The sequence below is a fragment of the Sciurus vulgaris genome, assembly GCF_902686455.1.
Source record: "Sciurus vulgaris genome assembly, chromosome: 2".
Classification (NCBI taxonomy): Eukaryota; Metazoa; Chordata; class Mammalia; order Rodentia; family Sciuridae; genus Sciurus; species Sciurus vulgaris.
The window spans coordinates 113523291-113544672 of record NC_136462.1 but is presented as its reverse complement, the minus strand read 5'-3'; the positions used below and the strand labels follow the sequence as shown (position 1 = coordinate 113544672).

General features: G+C 40.9%; 1 protein-coding gene across 3 annotated transcripts in view; it reads right to left on the bottom strand.

The window, feature by feature from the left end:
- The window catches only part of DIS3L (DIS3 like exosome 3'-5' exoribonuclease), a 33691-nt gene extending 23077 nt beyond the window's left edge, over positions 1–10614 (bottom strand). The window contains exons 1-2 of one of the 3 annotated variants that reach the window (XM_079125652.1): positions 10355–10614; positions 8883–9036 (exon numbers count right to left, since the gene is read on the bottom strand). In XM_079125652.1, the coding sequence (XP_078981778.1) occupies positions 8883–9036; positions 10355–10493 (293 nt within the window). In that variant the 5' untranslated portion in view covers positions 10494–10614. Of the gene's footprint in view, positions 1–8882; positions 9037–9838; positions 9862–10354 lie in introns of those variants that run through there. The other 2 variants (XM_079125653.1, XM_079125654.1) reach the window with 2 other exon arrangements.
- Between the last annotated feature and the right edge of the window lie 10768 nt (positions 10615–21382).

Here is a 21382-nt window from a genome sequence, read left to right as displayed (position 1 = left end):
AGCACCCCTGGATTCAATCCTTAGTACCAAAGAAAAAAAAGTCTTTTGGGGTTGGGAGTATAGCTCAGTGGTAGACCACTTGCCTAGGCTGCTCAAGGTCCTGGGTTTGATATCCTTCCCTGTAGTCTTTTTGTTAAGGTAAAAACAGAACTCCCAACTTACCCTATCTACAAACATGCTAACTACCAATATCTGTGGAGTCTTATATTTCACATGAAAGCTAGAAACACTGACATTATTTTGAGTCACCTTAAAAGAACCAGGCTTGGGGGGAAAGTTCAGTGGTAGAGCACTTGTTTGGCATGTGTGAGGCCCTGGGTTATATCCCCAGCATGGCCAGAAAACAAAGAAAGAAACAAACAAACATCAATAGCAACTTAGAAAATGTCACAATAAACAAAGGAATTTAGTTTCATTTCTATGAATGCATTGTAGCTTTTCTTAACTTAATTCCACTTGTACAAAAGCCACTCCCCTCCCACAAGATTGGTATAATATATGAAGTTGGTCATTTTCCTGTCTTCACAAATACATATTTAAAACTCATTTTTAAAACTTCTACATTGAGTCAGGCATGGTGGCACACACTTGTAATCCCAGCAGCTTAAGAGGCTGAGGCAGGAGGATTAAAAGTTACTGAGGCCCTGAGCAACTTAGTGAGACCCTGTCTTAAAAGAAAAAATAAAAAGGACTGGGATGGGACTCAGTAGTTGAGTGCTTCTACACTAAACTGTTTTTTTTTTTTTTTTTTTTTTGCCGTGCTGGGGATCAAACCCAGGGCCTTGTGCTTGCGAGGCAATCACTCTACCGACGGAGCTATCTCCCCAGCCGTACACTGAACTGTTAACAGTGGTCAGTTTTGCAGAGGGATACAGATTTTCATTTTCTGCTTTATACATTTAACACTTGAAATTTAAAAAATGAACATTTATTTGTTAAGCTATACAGATTTCTAAAGGGATTTTATAAACAACTATAATTTATTATTTCAGAGAAAACATTGGAAAAATATTGCCTATTTTTGATCTCATCTTATCTCATGCTATGGTTTGAATGTGTCTCCCAAAGTTCATATGATACAAACTTAATTCCCAATGTAGTATTGCCCATGGAATCTTTAAGAGGCGACTACTTTAAGAATCTTTAAGAACTGACTATTATAGCTGACTAAATAGTCAGCTATTTGGGAGGCTGAGGCAGGAGGATCACAAGTTTGAGGTTGGTCTCTACAACTTGACAAGACTGTCTCAAAAAGAAAAGGTGGGTGGGATGGGGGGCACATGCCTGTAATCCCAGAGGCTCAGGAGGCTAAGGCCGGAGGATAGCAAGTTCAAAGCCAGCCTCAGTAATTTAGAGAGGCCCTGTCTCAAAACAAACAAACAAACAAACAAACAAACAAAAACCTGGGAAGGGTTGGAGCTGTAGTTCAGTGGCAGAGCACTTGCCCAGTAAGTGTGAGGCACAGGGTTCGCACTTAGCACCACATAAAAACAAACAAATAAAATAAAAGCATGTTATCCATATACAACTCCCTCCCCCAAATATATATAATAAAAACAAAAACAAAACTGGGGAATATGGAGCTGTGGCTAAGCACCCCTGGGTTCAATGCCCAGGTGGGGGGGAGGGAAAGGTGGGTGGGGTCGGGCCTGGGGATGTAACTCAGAGGTAAAGTGCCCCACCCTTCAATCTCTAGAAAGGAGAGAGAGAGAGAGAGAGAGAGAGAGAGAGAGAGAGAGAGAGAGAGAGAGAGAGAGAGAGAGAGAGAGAGAGACCGAGTCCAGCCGCTCCTCTCTTCATTTGCACACACGTGCTCTTGTGCTCGTCCACCTTCCACCAAGGATGGGAGAGCAAGAAGCCCTTGGTCAGAGGCTAGTCTCCCCATCTTGGACTTCCCAGCCTACAGAACTGAGTCATTACATTTCTGCTAATTTTACATTACCTAGTTGGGACAGGGCAGTGACCCTGGGAGGAAGGGGCTGCTCCTGCCCTCTTGCAAGAGAGCATTTGGATCTCAGACTCCTGCTGTAGTGGGGGGTCCCCTCCCCCATCTACACATCCACCTCCCTTTCTCCCTTTTTCCCCTCGCTGGTTGTTTTGTGTCAACTGTGTTGTTTTCTCTGTGTGCCTTTCCCCTCCTTTTTACAGAGAATTAAAAGTGTATAAAAAGTTTAAAAATTTAAAAAAATTCACCTAGTCTCAGGTTTTGTTTTAATCACAAACATGGACTAAGACATCTCCAGTGAGGTTTTAGTTACCATCTCATACCATCCCATTGTGGACACCCCTAATAAAGCACTTCCTTCAGTTTATATTTGCTACACTGCTTCCACGTGCCAGGTCTTTTGCTGGGCAAGGTGAATGCCCTTGGGGTGCCCTACATCTTCAGGAGCCTGATCAAGGTGAGTTAACTCCTTTTTTTCCAAAAAATCAAAAACAATTACTATGTGACCCAGCAACCCCATTTCTGTGTATGTCCAAAAGAATAAAAAATAGGAACTTAAATATTTGTACATCCATGTTCACAGCAGCATTATTCACAGTAGCCAAGAGATGGAAGCAAGCTATTGATAATGTATAGATAATCAAAATGTGGTATATATTACTCAGTCTTATAAAGGAAGGAAATTGGGCTGGGGAGATAGCTCAGTCGTAGAGTGCTTGCCTTGCAAGCACGAGGCCCTGGGTTCAATCCCCAGCACCGCAAAAAAAAAAAAAAGGGAAGGAAATTCTGACACATGCTGTTCCATAGGTGACCCTTTGCACTTTATACTGAGTGAACTAAGCCAGTCACAAAATGACAAACACTTACTGGATGTGGGGGTACACACCTGTCATCCCAGCAATTCAGGAGGTTAAGGCAGGAGGATCCCAGGTTCCAGGTCAACCTTAGCAAGATCCTCAGCAACTTAGCAAGACCTTATCTCAAAATTAAACTAACAAGGGCTGGGGATATGGCTTAGCAGTAAAGCACCACTGGTTTAATTCCCAGTACCAAAAAAAAAAAAAGACAAGTACTTAAGAGGTTCTAGACACGGTGGGGAAGCCTGCATAACAATGCCAATGTAGTTAATGCCATGAAACTGTACACTTATAAATGGTGAAAATGGTCACTGATGGTTAAAATGCTAAATTTAATGTACATTTTACCACAAAAATGTAATTGAAAAATAGGGATACTACTTGGAAAAACCAAAACAGAACCACTCATTTCAGGATAAAGAGACATAAAGGAGATGAGGGAGGCTTCCTCGAATAGGTGACCTTTGAGGCCTGAAAGACAAATGGGGGCCGGCTAGATGAGGGCCAAGGGGAGGCGTGATGGGTGCTGAAGGCGGCCGGTGGCGGCTCCACGCCAGCTTCTTAGGTCACAGCAGAGGCTCATCTCCCAAACCAACCAACGAATTCACAGCTTAAGAGACACGGCCATCCAAGTCCAGAATAATAATGTTTCTGAATAAACTCTGGTATTTTCAGAACCCGGGTACCCTCTTTGTAGGCTTCATTATATATATGTCACCTTCACTGTAGGCCCAGGATTCTCAAATTTAGTCCTGGCCAAATAATGATATGCCACAAGCCAGACCCAGGTGTGACCACCAAATCAGAGTAATGACAATCTTTCAAAAAAAAAAAAAAATATATATATATGATATATACATACATATATAATATATGTTATTTATTTATTTATGGTACTGGGGATTGAACCCAGGGGCATTTAACCACTGAGCCACATCCCCAGCCCTTTTTTGTATTTTATTTAGAGCAGGTTCTCTCTGAGTTGCTTAGTACCTCGCTTTTGCTGAGGCTGACCCTTGAATTCGCAATCCTCCTGCCTCAGCCTCCTCATCTGCTGGGATTATGGGCATGCACCACCAGGCCCAGCCCTTCCAAATATTTAGAAAAACATCTAACCTAATGACTTTTCCAAATTTTAGGTTGCACTCCCATATATTTTTCTTAGACTTTTAGTACATGCTTCCATTTGTCAGCTACCTATCAGCCAGATAAAACAAATGAACAAATAGCACAGGAATACCAATGGGAAAAGCAAGAAACAAACTGCAAGTCACTCTGAGCATGACAATCAGTTTTCTTTTAGATGTGTGGGCTTATAGTCATAATTTAATAGTGCATACATAACAATATAGTCATATTTTCTGCTAGTCAGAGTTTGTGGTGCTTATGATAGAATTAGATGAATATCCGTGTGGAGTCAGCACAGAGCATCATGGGGCCTTGAACAAGTTTGACCAGAATGATATTAGAGCAGTGATTTTGACAGTCAAGTACAATAAAAATATCTTTAGTTTTAAAAACCCCAGTCTTGCAGAAAGACCCTAGCTCCCTTGCACTGGCTTGGATTTTTTTTCTAGACCTCTATCATCTAAATATTTTGAAAATTTCCTAGAACCAGCTAAACTTCCTTCTTTAGGTTGATTTTTTTTTTCCCTCCTGAGATGGGGGTCTTGCTATATGGCTCAGGCTGATGTCAAACTCCTGGACTCAAGTTATCCTCCTACCTCAGCCTCCTGAGTATTGGAACTACAGGCACATACCACTGAAAACAGGGTAAACTGATTTTTTAAAAAAATATATTTTAGTTGTCAATGGACCTTTATTTTATTTATTTTTATGTGGTGCTGAGGATCAAACCCAGTACCTCACAGTATTCACTCTTTTGTACAATATACTTATGAGAACAGACATCCTCTGCATTGATATTATTAAAATCAAAATATAAAATCACATTACATATAGAATCAGATAAGAGGTTATGTCGTTCTATTATTAAACCCAACTGATGATTTCATTTCAGTAACATATTGTCATCTGCCACATTGAATTATAGGTGACCTTCTGCATCCTTGTGTTCCACACCTAAGGGTTCCTCATCCATAGGGGAAAAATATTCAGATAAAAAGAATTTCAACTGTACTGAAAATGTAGAGTTTTTCTTCAACTTACTTCCTAAATAACGTAACAACTGTTTACATAGAATTTATCTTTTATTAGGTATTTCTCCTGCTTAGTCTCCCAAGTTGCTGAGAATACAGGTGTGCACTACCATACCCAGTTATATTAGGTATTTCAAGTAATCTAGAAATTTAAAACATGAAGGAGGATGTGCATAGGTAATATGCAAATACCATGCCATTTTGTATAAGGGACTTGAGCATCCTCAGATTTTGCTATCCTCAGGGGTCCTGGAACCAATTTCCCTTGAATACTAAAGAATTACTATAATGTTTGTTTGTAGTTTTCTAATTTTAAACTATGTTCATTTACTTTAAAGGTCTGATGTGGTTTTGGGTTTGTATTAAGTATTTAAATATGAGGACTTATACCCTAGACTTCTGTTTAAATACAAATACAATAAAATATAGAAAAAAACATATTAACATGGGGTATCCAGGAACATTTTTGGTTTTTAGAAAAACAACTCATGTTGAGAAACCCTGATGTACTAGAGAGGATGTTGGATCATGTGACCTCACAGAGCCCCTCACCCCCCAAGTATAATATGATTTCAATCTTATGTTGTATATCACCAAAAACAGAGGCGTGAAATGCTAAGATTCTCTGAAGCTCTATGGAAGGAATTCAGGAGAAAGTGAAAAGAAGAAAGCAAGGTTTCCTCACAGAAGACACCAGGCCACACCAGGTATCATCAACCAACAAAGCTTTCCCAGGCAATCATGTTCCTCGAAGCATATTGGATAGAAGGAATTATTTACTGGCATCTCAAAAATATCCAAGGAAGAAGTGAAAACCAAAACATTTCCCAATATTAAATGAATCAAAACACTAGAGAGCCTCTACTAGGTCAAGTTTGTTTAAATGTAAAAAGTCAGTGTCACACACCTGTAATCCCAGAGGTTTGGGAGGCTGAGGCAGGAGGATCACAAGTTCAAAGTCAGCCTCAGCAAAAGTGAGGTACTAATCAACTCAGTGAGACCCTGTCTCTAAATAAAATACAAAATAGGGCTGGGGATGTGGCTCAGTGGCCCAGTGCTCCTAGGTTCAATCCCTGGTTAACCAGCACCCCCCCACCACAAAAAAAAAAAAGAAAAAAGAAAAAAAAGTTGATTCTCACCACTCAAAAAAAGCTAAGTATATAAGGTAATGGACATATTAATCAGCTTTATTTAACCTTCTACAATGTAGATATATTTCAAAACATCAAGTTGTACACCATTTAGTTGTAAAAAAAACAAAAACAAATGACTTACACTTAACACTTATGAAAGCCAAATTAAATAAAGTGAGTCTCCTAGATCTTATAAATTCAATGGCAGTACTGAAGGTTGAATCCAGTGCTTCCCCCACACGAGGCAAGTATTCTACCACTGAGCCAAACCCCAGCCCTTCTTTTTCTTCTTCTTCTTTTTTTTTTTTGGTACCAAGGATTGAACTAGGGACACTTGACCACTGAGTCATATCCCCAGCCCTTTTTATTTTTTTATTTAGAGACTGGGTCTCACTGAGTTGTGTAGGGCCTCGTTTTTGCTGAGCTTGGCTTTGAACTCCAGATCCTTCTGCCTCAGTCTCCCAAGCCATTGAGATTACAGTTGTGGGCCACTGCACCCAGTATAAACTCCAGCCCTTCTTACTTTTTTGTTAAACCCCAGTACTTCTTACTGTTTTGAAACAGGGTCTTGCTAAGTTGCTCAGCCTGGCCTCAATTTTGTAATTCTGCCTCAGCCTCCTGAGTTGCTGAGATTATAGGTGTGCACCACTGCACCCAGTTCATAATAGACCTTTTTTGGGAGACAGGGGATTGAATCCAGGGGCGTTAACCACTGAGCCACATCCCTAGCCCTTTTTAATATTTTATTTAGAGACCAGGTCTTGCTGAATTGCTTGGGGCCTCTCTAAGTTGCTAAGACTGGCTTTGAACTTGTGATGCTCCTGCCTCAACCTCCAGAGTTGTGGGGATTACAGGCGTGGGCCACTGCACCCAGCCCCTAATAGACTTTTTAAGACCAGTTTCAAACCTATTTCTCCTGGAGGTTTTCTGATCTAACCCCATACCCCACTTACACGTTTGCACTTTGGATAGTTCACATTTAACTATCCCTCTGTGGCTATGGTCCTTCATAATTACCTTCTTGTTCTTTGCAACTAACCCCAACAAACAAACAGGTTTACCATGAGGAGGAACTAAGACTTCTTTTTGTATTCCCCAAGGCCTGGAACTAGGAACTCAAAAAGTATTTATTAAGAGGGGCCTGGTGGGGGCTGGGCTTGTGGCTCAGTGGTAGAGCACTTGCCTAGCATGTGTAAGTCACTGGGTTCGATTCTCAGCACCACATATAAATAAATAAAATAAAAGTCCATTGACAACAAAAAATATTAAAAAAAAAAAAAAAAAAAAAGAGGGGCCTGGGAGAACCTGCCCATAATCTCAGCCACTAGGAGACTAAGGCAGGAGGATTTAAAAAGTTCCAGACCTTCAGGCCAGCACAGGCAATTTAGCAAGACCATGTTTAAAAAAAAAATGTGGGGGTGTAGCTCAGCAGTACAGCACACCTGAATTTGATCCCCAGTACCACAAAAATAGAAAGAAAAAGGGCTTATTCAAAGGTGTTATCATAAAAACTTATTTCATAACACATTATCTTTTGTTTTCAGATTTAGTATATTGAGAGACATAGTAAAGCACTGGAAAACCAATAGTTTTTCATCAAGTTAACTACTTTTGAAATGTTCAGGAGAAAAGACATTTAAATTCCAACTCTTTGCTTTTGAATGTCCCAGGAATTGGTTTTTAAAACAATCCTTAATGTTAAAAATATTTTAGAAAACAGAAGTTGAAAAGGCTTGCAGTATGTTAGCAATTTGAACGATAATAACAAATTGATTTTAGTAGTAGAAATTGAAATATGACACCTGAAGCAGCATTTAAATCTGGATGTGTATAAACATCTATATCTTTGTGTCTGAGCAAAATCAACTTCAAGTCATTTTAAAATATTCTATCTGAAAAAACCTGTACACAGTCTAGTTAATGTACATTTTTAACTGAGCATATCATAAGGACAATTTATCATTTTCATATACAAATAAAAACACTTCATCTTTTAGTACCAAGTTCTGAAGAAACTACATTAAAAAAAAAAAGGATAAACACATAGTTTCCGCTTATTAAATAGCTTGGGATGTTAAGAGTTTGGATATATAATTCTAATAAGCTATTTCCATATAGTCTAAGATTCAAATCATAAAATCTTTCTCAGTATTAAATGAAGCAAAACTATTTTTAGGGTATCATTTAAAAGGAGGACAATTATTCTTCATTTAGGTACAAGGCAAGTATTTTAGACTGGTTCAATTAGAAATTTTTGTTTAGCAATTACAATTACTGTGGCTGATATTTACACTAGTAATCTAAAAATAAAACAAGTTATTTCTGCTTTCATGGAAAAAATCATTGTAAGTACAATTTGCATTCACAATAAAGGATTTAAATTTAAAAATATTCTTTTTCCCAAGAAAAGAATGTAGGCTACTGAAACAATTTATCTATAAATAAGAAGCTTAAATAATACATATTATCATAAAAAAAAAAAAAGCACTAACACTGCTACCATAAAAATGCTAACCAAAAGTCAGTTCACACTAGAATCTTAAATACCTATATACTGGGGACACTGCAGTTTATTGATCTACAGTCAGAGTTTTTGGCCAGGTGTTGAAGCAGAAATTTAAAATAATGTTACTGCATTCTTCACTAGCAAAGAGAATACCAAATTAGTTTCAAAAGTCCTTTCTGACAAAGTAATGAATTCTTCCTCTCCCCCTCCAACAAGGGACCTTTTCTAAAGGGAGAGAAAAAAAACCGCAGTATAAATAAATAAATAATGCAAAACAGATACCTCCGGCCTCTTTGATGCTGCACAGCTTGACAAGCCGTTTGCATGAAAATAATTCCCTTCAACTCTGGAAATTCAAGGATCTCAAGGTAATCTTGAACAACTTTCCAGTCTGGGATCACATAATGAGTCACATCACTAGACAAGAGCTTCCCCTCTGAAACATAATTCAAAATGTAAGAGATTAGATAACATTTTCAAACCTAGTTTAGAACTATTTCAATGTCATGGTGCCCCAGTGTGCAAAATAACTTCTGATCTTAATTCCAACATAAAGTTCTTAAAAAGACAAGACAAATCTACTTTGGTAGACGCCCAAATTTCAGAGAAACTCAGCACCTTCTTTTTTTGTTTATGAAGCTGTGATAAATTCAAGTTCAATGCGTTTTATGGTGTTACTAGTAGCGCAGGAGAGGATGACTGATATTTTAAAAGCAAACAAGTACATTTTCAGCACGAGCTGAATATTTCGGTTAACTCCTCATTGACATGAAATCACATTCAAATGGAGCACTATATGTTAACCACTTGTATGTACCCAGCAATTCCTAGTTGGTTATGTTTCAAGCTTCTAAACATGCTCAGAAGTGTCAAGTCTTAGAAAGACAGAATGGATTAGAAAAGATGCTCACAGCAAGCAACTGGAAATGATAGGCTTTACATCCAGCTTGAGAGCTGTTTAGCCAAGCTGTAACTGAAACTGTAACCAAGCTGAGCCCCAAACCATAAGCCCAGGATTCCAAACATCCCCTGAAAAGGACCACCATGCTCATGTCCCACTAGGGGGAAGGAACAGTAACGCTCATTGTTAAATGAGCAACTTGGAAACCAAGGGGTAAGTCTGGTCCGCAGCAGTCTCCAATCCAACTTTCACATGACCTTCCTCTACAACGGGGGGCCTAGGTAATTCACACATCCTGCAGTGAAGAAGTTCTCCACTGTATACATGTTCAAGGCACCCGTGGTGGCAGGTCTGAAAATTTGCAGGAGCAGAGCAGGCAATGCCAAGTGGGCAGCAGCAGCGCGAGGCAGCAGGGCGCGTGCAGCCTCTCACCGCAGAGCGAAAGTGCTCAGGAACCTTCCCCCAAGCTGCGAGCCTGCGCCCTCAGGTCCCCTCTGAAAATCCGAACCACCCGGCCTCTGGGCCAGGAGGCGCCGGTCTCTCGGGTTCTTCCATTAGACACGGGGAAGCAGTCGGGAAGTCCGGTAGCGAGCGTCCCAGGAACCAAGGACCAGGGCCGCCCGCTCCCCGCCCGCAGTCTGGCTGCAGGTGATACTGGAGGCGCGCGGAGGCCGCGGAGCCTTGGACTCAGCGCCCTCGCAGCCTCGCGCCGCGCCCCCAGACGCTCGGCCCCGGCAGTCCTCGCTCGCGCGCGGCTACCCCCGTTCCCGCCAGGCCCTGGCTCTGCAGGCTTCTCCAGGCCCCGGCTGCCCGCGCTCCCGGCCCTGGCTCCCACACCGGCTCCGGCCCTCACCGTTGCGGCAGGCGGCGGGCTGCGGGCAGAGCGCGCTGTTGCAGGGCACGCTGGGCCGCAGGTAGTGCTCACGCACGATCCGCAGCGTCCGGCCCTGGAAGGTCCTCAGGAGTAGGACCTTCTCCCGCTTCTGCAGCATGGTGGCAGCGCTCAGCCCGGCGGAGCTCTGGGTCCCGGGAGGCCGCCCGGAGCTGCCGGGAAGTAGCTGAGGCGAGGCCGCGGCTTGGGGCCCGCCCTTCGGTCCCCTGCCCGGCCCGGCCCACCCGCCGGGGCCTGAACGCTCCGGGCAACGAAACCGCCCTAACGGCCGGCGGTGCTCCGGGGTTGAGGCCGGAGGCCCGCGGGGTGGATTCTCCAGGCCCCCTCCAACCCTCACTCCTGAGCTTAAATTTCTTTCCAATCTGCAAGTGCCTGGGCCTGGGGACAGGTGACAAAAATGCACCGAAAATACTTCGGGGTGATTAGGACACCATATGGAAGCAAGTTTTTTTGTTTTGTTTTGATACCGGGGATTGAACTCAGGGGCGATTAACCACTGAGCCATATCCCAGGCATTTTTGCATCTTATTTAGAGACAGGCTCTCACTGAGTTGCTTAGGGCTGGCTTTGAACTCGTGATTCTGCCTCAGCCTCTCAAGCCGCTGGGATTATAGTCATGTGCCACTAAAAGCTAGTTTAAATGTACTATGAAAAACGTTTGGTTGAACTATAAACGATTATTAATACTATGTTTCTATCTAGGTCTATATGGGAATAGGGCTGCCATATAAATACCTGGCAATTACTAGAGTTTTCTATTCTTTATCCCTGCCCTCTAAAAATTCCAGAAAACAAACCAGCAACCCTCCTAGCCTGACCACCCCCCCCTCTTAAAAATGTACTTATTTGAATTTTAATGCATGTAAACATTCCAACTGCAGATAAAATGAAAACCAGCCCCATCCCTTGGGGGTAAACCCTGTTCAACCTCAACTTTATAGCACTGGCATTCTCTGGCAAAGGAATTCTTAAAACTGCCACTGACAAAATCGCAGTGGTACTGTACATATAGCTTCTGACAGATTTCCTATCTCTTCTGAGATCACATACCCTTGACTGGATAGAACTCCTTTTTCTTTTTTTTTTTTTTTTTTTTTTTTTTTTTTTTGCATTGGGGATTGAACCCAGGGGCACCCAAACACTGAGGTACATCTCAGCCCTTTTTCCTTATATTTTATTTCAACACAAGATCTCGCGCTAAGTTGCTTAGGGCCTTGCTAAATTGCTGAGGCTGGCTTCAGACTCCCTAGCCGCTAGGATTACGGGCATGCGCCACCACAGCAGGCAGAACTCCTTTCTTGACAGACTTGAGCCAGGACAGGCAGCTCCACATACCAAATCAAAGCACTGGGCATTCACACCCACATTTTACAACGGAGGCAGGCTCAGTTATTAAGTGATAGAATCGGCATTCAAGACAGAATCTGGCTGAGTCCAAAGCATGTTCTTAACCTACTATTCACAGATGAATAAAGCATAGGCTCTGCATCTAAGGAATTTATAGTGTATATATTTAGTGAGCTCTAGTTAAGATAGCTCAACCAGCTGGCTCCTTTTCTGCTGAAGTGAGCAGAATTGGGGGTGCCCTATTGGATCTCTCCTTTTAAGGGAACACATAAAAATAGCTATGGTCACAGTGGGTCACACCTGTAATCCCAGTTAGTAGGAAGGCTTGAGGCAGAAGGAGCACAAATTTCAAGGCCAGTCTCTGCAACTCAGACCCTGTCTTAAAAAAATTTAAAAAGCAGGGGAAGTAGCTCAGTGGTGGAACACTTGTTTAGCAAGCACAAGGCCCTGGAACAATCTCCAGTACCATGAAAATAAATATAAAAATGGTCCTTCAGTATATCTCTGTGTCAAGATGCTCAGCAGTGTGAGATCCAAGATGGAATTGCACAAACAGGAATATAACAAGAGTGCAAGGAGGGCCTGTAAGGTGATGAACAGTGCAGGAGGCCCAGGTCAAGAGGTCAGTTCTAAAGATCTCAGAGGACAGCAAGTAGGCACATTTGTTTGCTACACAAAAATGCTTCAGACAGCTATTCTCAATTCTTTCCAAAGTGCTTGCATGCACACGCTTTCTTTTTTCCTCCAATTCTGGAGGGTGTTCTACCACTACACAACATCCTCAGTCCTTTGTATATTTTTAATTTGAGACAAGGATTTCCTAATTTACCCAGCTGACCTAGAACTTACGATCCTCCTGCCTCAGCCTCCCACATAGCTGGTACAGGTGTGCGTCATTGCACCTGGCTAAACTCTCCTATTTTACTTTTCATTATATGGGGAGGGGGATGACTTTGATTAGATACTAATTTGCAGATTGGGACAAATGACCTTTTAAGGAATAGAATACATCTGGGAGTCTACTGAGAGTTGGATTCATCAATATTTTAAATAACCTAAGGCTCATGAAGCATTTCTTTTGCTTGAATTGTAGCAGTAATGTACAAACTGTTATGTTTTTCTTTGTTGTATTGGAAATTGAACCTAGGGGCACTTTATCACTGAGTTACATCCCCAGCCCTTTTTATTTTATTTTATTTTGAGATAGCATCTGGCTAAGTTGCTTAGGGCCTCACCAAATTGCCAAGGCTGTCTTCTAACTTGTGATCCTCCTGCCTCAGCCTCCTGAATCAGCCTCCAGAGTCACTGGAATTACAGATATGTGCCACCATGCCTGGCTCCAAACTGTTTTTAAAAGCATGATCCTGCAATTCTTAGCACTGATCATCTAAAATGGAGGTGTGCCTTTTTGATTGGTTGGTTGGTTGGTTTGTCTCACAGGTCATGTGATACGTTTTGACTGAAAAAAGATTCCTGTATCAGTCAGAATAAACTAGTTTATGCTGCAGTAATATACAACTTAAAAAAACTCAGTGTCTTAAGACAACTAGATGTTGCCTAGGTGCCAAGAGCTCTGCTATGTCCAGGACCCAGGCTGATGAAGTAAACCTTCTCTGGAATGATGCTAGTCATTGGCAAAGGGGAGGGAGCCCTCTAGAGAACCTCACGCGGATGATTAGAAGCTTGGTCCAGAAGTGGAAATAATGCGTGTCATTTCCTCCTGTGGTTAGAATTAGTCACATGACCAGCAATGGGGATGGGTGGGACAGGAGGTGCATTCCTACTTCAAGGTCTGAGGGTAGAGTGGTGAAACCCTTTGAACAGCACTAGTGACTACTTGAGTGCCTCTACCCGAATCCCTTACCCCTAAATGAGACAATTTGTTCTGTAATCACCTTATCCCTTGTTGTTGGGGATACCCCAGCTCAGCCCACTATCTGATCTCTGCTTGAGCATTCTGTCACTCACTTCTTTTTACACTGGACACCCCCACTTCCATGAGCCAATGTGCCAAGCATTTGTCATTACATCATCTTTTTATCCTTACCACAATAGTTCAGTACATGATTTTTTGTGACAGAGACTTACTCTTTTCACCAAATCCATGTTTTCTTCCCTGGGTGCACAGATAACCCACATTTGCTAGTTTCTCTTGCAGGTAGATTGGTGTGGCCACATGACTGGGTTCTGGCTGGCAGAATGTAATAGCACCAGTTCTAGGCCTGACCCATAAAACCCTCATGTATGCTCTTCTTTCATGTTCCACTGGCTGAATGCCAAAGCCCAGGGGATCTTGGAAGCAGGTGTTAAAGATCACAGAGATTTTTCCAAGCCAACTGGAGTTCTTAAAGGACTATACAGAGGAGAGCTCTGCTGGATTCAGGGACATCCTCAGTGGATTCTTGTAATGGAGAAATAAACTCTTGTTATAGCAGCTACCATTATCCTAATACACTCCCACTTTACAAAGGATGCTAAGGAACTTGTCCAAGAGTTGCAGGGCTGTTTGTTCGAAACCTCTCACTAGATATGAAGGGTCTTAGTGAAGCTGTTCAAGGATTTCTACAGCAGTTCTAATGGTTTGGTCCTTTAGTAGATAGGAGAACATTAGTGGTCTGCCATGTTCTGTTTTGGTCTGGGCTATAATGCCACACTGGGCAGGATGCCCAGCAGCTTGCTTTCTCTCTTCAATTTCCCTTTTCCTTGTCAATCCAAGTGTAGATGAACAGTCAATTGCCTGACACCAGAATGCTGTGACAGCTTTCAGCATTCTGCTGCTAATGGAAATCTCTGTGGCTTGGTTTCCCTGGTGCATGACTTCAATCTTCAGGTTGAGCACCAGTGTGCTTACACTGCAGAGGAATTTGTAGCACTGACGTGCGGTCTTGCAGATGCACTCTGGGAGTGCAGACATCAGCATCTATCTACTGGCTCATAATCAAAAGGTCTCATCAAAAGCTTAACCTAGGCAGCATGGGGCATTTTTACAAAGGGCTCAGAGGACAGGAAGGTTAAATGTATAAAAGAAATTCCAGAAGATGAGTTCTAAGTACTTGAGAGGATTATAGACGCTAGCCTGAAAATAATCTATATTTATTGATTGATTTAAAATCACAAAAATTAAAATTACAAATGATTTAAAGTTACATGCTTTTTGCAACACATTTGAACAATTCTGAAGAATGATAAGTAAAAACAATGAAGTTCTGTTTCCATCTGAAGTCTACCCCTCTAGTAATTACTGTTGTTTGATAGCTTGTGCCATACTAAGAGTCATTAAAAATAAACCAAAGTTTTCAACTATCTGAAGAGCTTGTCAGCATATTCTGTACCAGATAATTACAGCTAATGCTTTTCAGGCTTTTACCAGGGATCAGGCACTGCTCTACGCACTTGCTGTATTTTCTCATTTAATCCTCAAAACAATGCCTTGAATGAGCTACCATTAGCAAGTACACCTTCCAAAGAAGGAAAGCGACCTAGAAAAGGACGGAAGTGATTCCCAGGCCACAGTCTTGATGGATGGCAAAGTCAGTCTTGGCTGTGGAGTTCACGCAATGAGTCAGCTGAGCCGCCTTTTAATTAGTAAATGACAAGCGTCATAGGATAGGGTGCATTCTATATGGTGGACTGTGGATGAACCCAGTTACGGGGATATAGAATTGGAAACCATGGCGTCCAAGAATCGACTCTCCTAACTTCCCTGAGCCTTAGTGATTTCAACTATAAAATATGCCAGCAGGGCAGATGTTACTGGGTATTGATATTAATGAATCAATGATTCTAAAGTGTCATGTAAATACCTAAAATTACTCCACTTATCTAAAGAATCAGCTTGCTTTCATTTGTGCTCCATGTCAGTGGAGAAAAAATGGCTGCTGAGATTACTTTGCTACTTTGTATTAGGGATAATTTAATTTCCTATATGTTAAAGGCTGTTAATCCTTAATTTTCATTTTTCCCAGCAGATGAGATGGTTCTATTTTGGCATTCTAAACACCCTGTGATTCCCCCTAATCCACTTTGCAATGATTACTCTAAAACGTTCTGCTTAATTCTTTTTTTAAGAGAAAATTATTTTTGCACTTACTATTGTATTTCTCAGATTTTGACTGTACTGTTAACCTACTGATAATTTTGTCCTTCTACCACTAAAGGGCGCTGTTTCATTGATTTTTTTTTTTTTTTTTTTTTTTTTTTTTTTAATTTAAGTGGCTCCTCTGAAGTCCTCTCTGTGCTGATGTCTGAGTGGTGAAAATTTGGCCTTTCACTGTTAAAATGCCTTCAATTACTTGAGAAAAAAACAAGCAAACAAAAAACCTTGGTATTTTAACAATACCTTTATTCAAGGAGCCCAAATTTCCAGATACTCCAAAATTAATTAAAAAGTAAGCTTCATTGATTAATACAGGAAAGAAAAGAAAATCCTTTAAGTCTTAAAGCTGACTAAAAAAAAAATCCAGTCATGTGGATTGCTCTTTGCAATCCAAAAATAGAAACATTACTGTTGTGATTTAGTTTTTTGAGTTTGTTATTTGTTAAAATTAAATTTTCATCCATTTTGTGGGATTGTAACTAGTCATGATAAACAGTTATTGCATTGGATGAGTATATTACATGGAGTTTTTTTCTGTTTACTTTGTTATTTAGTTATTGAATTTATTTGGATTTGGGAGAGTGAATCCCATTGTCTTTATTGATAGACTATGAATTTTTTTTTTTGGTACCCGGGGTGCTTAACCACTGGAGCCACATTCCAAGCATTTTAAAATTTACATGTATATATACCTTTATTTCATTTTTATGTGGTGCTGAGGATTAAACCCAGGGCCTCCTGAGTGCTACGTGAGTGCTCTACCACTGAGTCACAACCCCAGGCCACTTTTTATTTTTTATTTTGAGACAGGGTCTTGCTAAGTTTCTTGGCACCTTGCTGAGTTGCTGAGTCTGGCCTCAACTTGCAATCCTCTTGCCTCAGCCTCCTGAGTTGCTGGGATCACAGGTATGTGCCTCTGTGTCTGGCTAGACTATGAATTCTAAAACCATATAATCTATAATGGAAAGGTTATGAAGAAATGGAAAAGAGAATCAAGAGTACTTAGGAATGATCCTACACTTCCAGATTTTGGATAAATATAAACAAGGTATTAGAATTTTCAGTTTAACTTTTATTGTTTCATAAAATGAAAGTCACATAAAACTATGCTTCTGTATCTGGTTCTAAAGGAAGAAGAATGAGGACCAAAGTTTAAAATGGCACTTATACTTAACTTTTTTTTTACCTGTGAGGCCAGAGCAAATATGCTTTATCTGCTTGTCTTCAATTCCTATACAAAACAAAGTACCACAAACAGTAGTTTAAAACTACTCATTTATTATCCCGTGTCTGTAGGTCAGCAGGCTGGGCACAGCTGAATTAGATTTTCTGCTCAGGGTCTCACAAGGCTGAAATCAAGGTGTCTGTTGAACTTGGTATTGGAGCTTGGTATTTCCCTTCAAGTTGGCAGGTTGAGACTGAGGCCCCAGATCTATTGCTGGCTATTAGCCAGGGGTGCTCTAAGTGCTAAGTGCTTTCTACCCTTCCTGTCCGTCTTCAGAAGCCACTCCCTTTAAGAGTTCACCTGATCAGGTCAGGCTCACTGAAGCTAATCTGCTATTTTAAAATCAGCTACTTTGGGATCTTAATTGCATCTACAAAATGCCTTCACAGCAGCACCTAAATTCTTTTTTGACTGAATAAGCGGGAGAAAGTGGGTGTACAACCTGGTGCCTCACAGGGAGCGGCTTAGCATTCTGCCTACCATAATGATTCAGAAAAAAAAGTCCAAGTTCCATAAGTTACATTTAAAATGATGGTATTTGTTAAGCATCTGAGAGAAGCAGAAATAATGTTCTGAGAAAAGGAATGGGATAATCCTAGCTACTTGGGAGGCTGAGGCAGGAGAATGGCAATTTTGAGGCCAACAAGATTGACAGAGAGACCCTGTCTCAAAATAAAAATAAAAAGGGCTGCCACACTGTAGCTCAGTGGCAGAGAGTGTCCCTGAGTTCAATCCTCAGTACCCAAAATAAGTAAGTAAGTAAATAAGTAAGTAAGTAAAGGAATGGAAGATGCAGGCCTGTAGTCCAGAGGCTAGACAAAATGAATGAGTGATAGACAGCACTGCCTGGGCTAGCTCAGCTGAGGGGGAATCCCCACCAGAGCACAGGACCCTGCATGCTGTTCATTTTAGGAGCAATGGTTCACCCTGGGCCCCAAATTCACTCAGAAACACTGCACAGAGCCCGGCCCTTTTGCTAACAGGCTCAGCATGTGGGAGGGGGCTGGTCTTCATTATCCTTACCCTCAGTTCTTCCCAAAGAGTATCCTCCAGATTAGGATCCTTTCTTAAAGACCCACTGTGCCAGGTGACAGGAGGCCTGGCAATTTTTGAAGATTTGAGTTTTAAATTAGAACCTCAGAGGCCTCCTTCTCCACGTGGCTGGCTGCCTCCATCAAGTCGGGAGAGAGGAGGCTGAGACCTTCCAAGGAGAACTGAACCGGAGTCAGAGCTGAGGTTGAGGAAACTTCTCTGATTGCAGTATTTGGGTGGGGGTGGGGGGGGGAGCAGAGGGTTTCTCTTCTTATTTTCTTTTCTATTAAATTTGACATTTTAAGAGATAGCATGAAAAAATATTCTTCTGCCCCGGAGAGAAAAGGCTTGGATCTGAGATCACTTTCACAGAAACCGTAAGGCTCTTGTCATGTTTACCATTTTAGCCTTCAAGGCCTTATTTTTTCTGACTTGGAGAATTGAAGGCATTTTGATCCCCTTCCAGTTCTACAAACAATGTTCTTTAATTAGCTTGAGGCATCGCTGTTGATCAGAGAACTACACTTCCTTTCCCTGCCCAAAGTTTACAGCACCTGCTAATCCCTCAACTAGAAGCCAGAGAGGAGGGGGCGTTCTCGGAGCCCCTCGGAGCTCTGCTACTTCAAATGCACACAAAACTATAGAAAATAACCTGTCACCCATCGCCTCATTAGTAAATGCAGAGTGTAGCCGTTTTAGTAGACTTAAGAGCAATGCTGTGAACCCACGTATCCGCCAAACCTATTTATTGACTTAGGGCTAGTGTGATATTCATGCTATGGGACACATGATGTGTCATTTCCACTGGCACTAAGTTCATTATCTTAGAGAAAATGTAAAAAAGGAAAAATGACTAGATAGGAAGTAAGAGTATATTGCTAATAATATTGTTGATTAATACTGAGTGGGCCCTAATAAACCACACTTTTCTCTTCCAAGGTACTTATCTTAAACTTTCCTCAGTTTTACTTATTTTTTAACAGCTTTATTGATATAATTCTCACAAAATGCAGTTCACCCATGGAGAATGTACAGTTCAGACCTGGGGGTGTAGTTTAGTAATAGAGGGGTTGCTTAGCTTGCTCATGGCCGTGGGTTCAATTCCCCGCATTAAAAAGGCAATAAATCAAAAAACAAATGTACAATTCATGGGTTGCTTATTTTTTATTTTTGAGACAGGGATCTTGCTGACATGCTCAGGCTGACCTTGAACTCCCAATTCTTCATATTAGCCTCCCAAGTTAGCTGGTGTTCCAAACATGCACCACTATTCTTGGTAATTCATGGGTTTCAGTGTATTCACGGATTTGTTCACTCATTCACAAATATATAAACCACAGTCAGCTTTAGCATGTTTTGGTCATCTTAAAAAAATTCCATACTTTTTAGCTAAAACCTCTTATCTTTTTTCCTTCATGGTGTTAGGGATTGAACCCAGGGCCTTATGCATGTGAGGCAAGCACTCTACCAAGTGAGCTACACCCCAGTCCACTCCTATTATTGTATTCACTTGACTTAAGAAATCAGTACTACTTTGTTTTTTTGTTGTTTTTTTTTTTTTTTTTTTTTTTTGGTGGTACTGGGAACTGAACCCAGGGGTGCTCTACCACTGAGCTACATCACGAGCCCTTTGTTAATTTTATTTCAAGTCAGGGTCTTGCTAAATTGCTCAGGTTGTCCTTGCATTTGCAATCCTCCTGCTTCACCCTGGGATTACAGGCATGCAATATGGTGCCTGGTCTACTCTGGATCTTTATAATTGGCATATTCTAGACAGTAAATAGAATTATATAATATATGGTTCTGTGTGACATTTTTTCACTTAACATAGCATTTTCTTTTCTTTCTTCTCTTCCTCCTTCCTCTCCTTCTTCCTCTTTCTTCTTCCTCCTCTTCCTTCTTCCTCTAGTTGTGCTGGGGTTCAATCCAGGGTTTCATACATGGCAGGCAAATATCCTGCCATTGAGCCACATCCTCACTACTTCATGAAATGTTCTAAAGTTGTATCCATTCAGTACTTCATTTTTTATAGCTGAATAGGATTCCATTTTATTGATAAACCCACATTTTGTTTATATATTCATCAGTTGATGGGCATTGGGATTTTTTTTTCTCATGTCTTGGATATTATGAATAATGCTAATATATATATTTTTGTATGCTTTGTGTGAACATATTTTCCTTTCTATTGGATATATATTTAGTAGTGAAATTACTGAAGTAAATGATAATTCAGTTTTGGAAGGATGGAATATGTAGATATTACATAAACATAATGTACATTATATATTATAATCCATTATGATTGGCTGGGACATGCTGTGGTAACAAAAACTCCTTGAATATTAGAGGATTAAAACAATAAAGGTCATACCCCATTCAACTCTGTATCCCTCTCTTCCATCATGCTCACCAGGAGACCGAGGCCGATGGTGTTCCCTTTCTGTGTTTCTGCAGTTGCTTTGCAGTTTAAAAGAATGAGACAAATTGTATACTCAATCCAAAAGCTTCTAGTTGGAAATGACAAAGCAAGTCACTGGGTCACACAGGATTCTAAGGACAGAAGGTGGAAAGCCAGAAACGTTTGATGAGAGAAATAACAATACCCGCATCCACATGTATGTATAAGGGTGTACTTTGAAAAGAGGAAAATGGCTTTAATTGTAGCCAAGAGAGTCAATTCTGATTTATTATTGTAATACTGTTGCAACGATAAGTTTCGGATGGATGAAAAGAATGACACAGACTGTTAATAGAATATACTGCAGTCCCTGAAAAGGACAAGGCAGAGCTTTATGTTCACACATGCAAATATTCCCAAGAGACACCAAACTTAAAATAGAGCAAGTAGATTTATTTAAAAACACACAAAAATACATAGACATATTCATGTGCACAGGTTTGTGTGTTTTAAACACATAGGAAAAGGTCTCAAGGGTTATTACCAAACAGTTACTGTTCATAGGTAATAAAGTGGGATTTGTGTAGCATGTTTACCTTTTCACTTTACGTCATCCTGTGTTGTTCAAATTAATTACTTTGAACGTTTATTTATGTATGATTTGTGGGATTAGTTTCCTTAGGGCTGCTGTAATGAATTACTAGAAACTTGATGAAACAGAAATTTACTCTTTCTGGGTGTGATGGCACAGGCCTATACTCCTAGCCACTCAGGAGGCTGATGTACAAGGATTGCAAGTTCAAGGCCAGCCACAGCAACTTAGTAAGACCCTGTCTCAAAATAAAAAAGGGCTGGCGTTATAGCTCAGTGGTAGAGCACCCTGGGTTC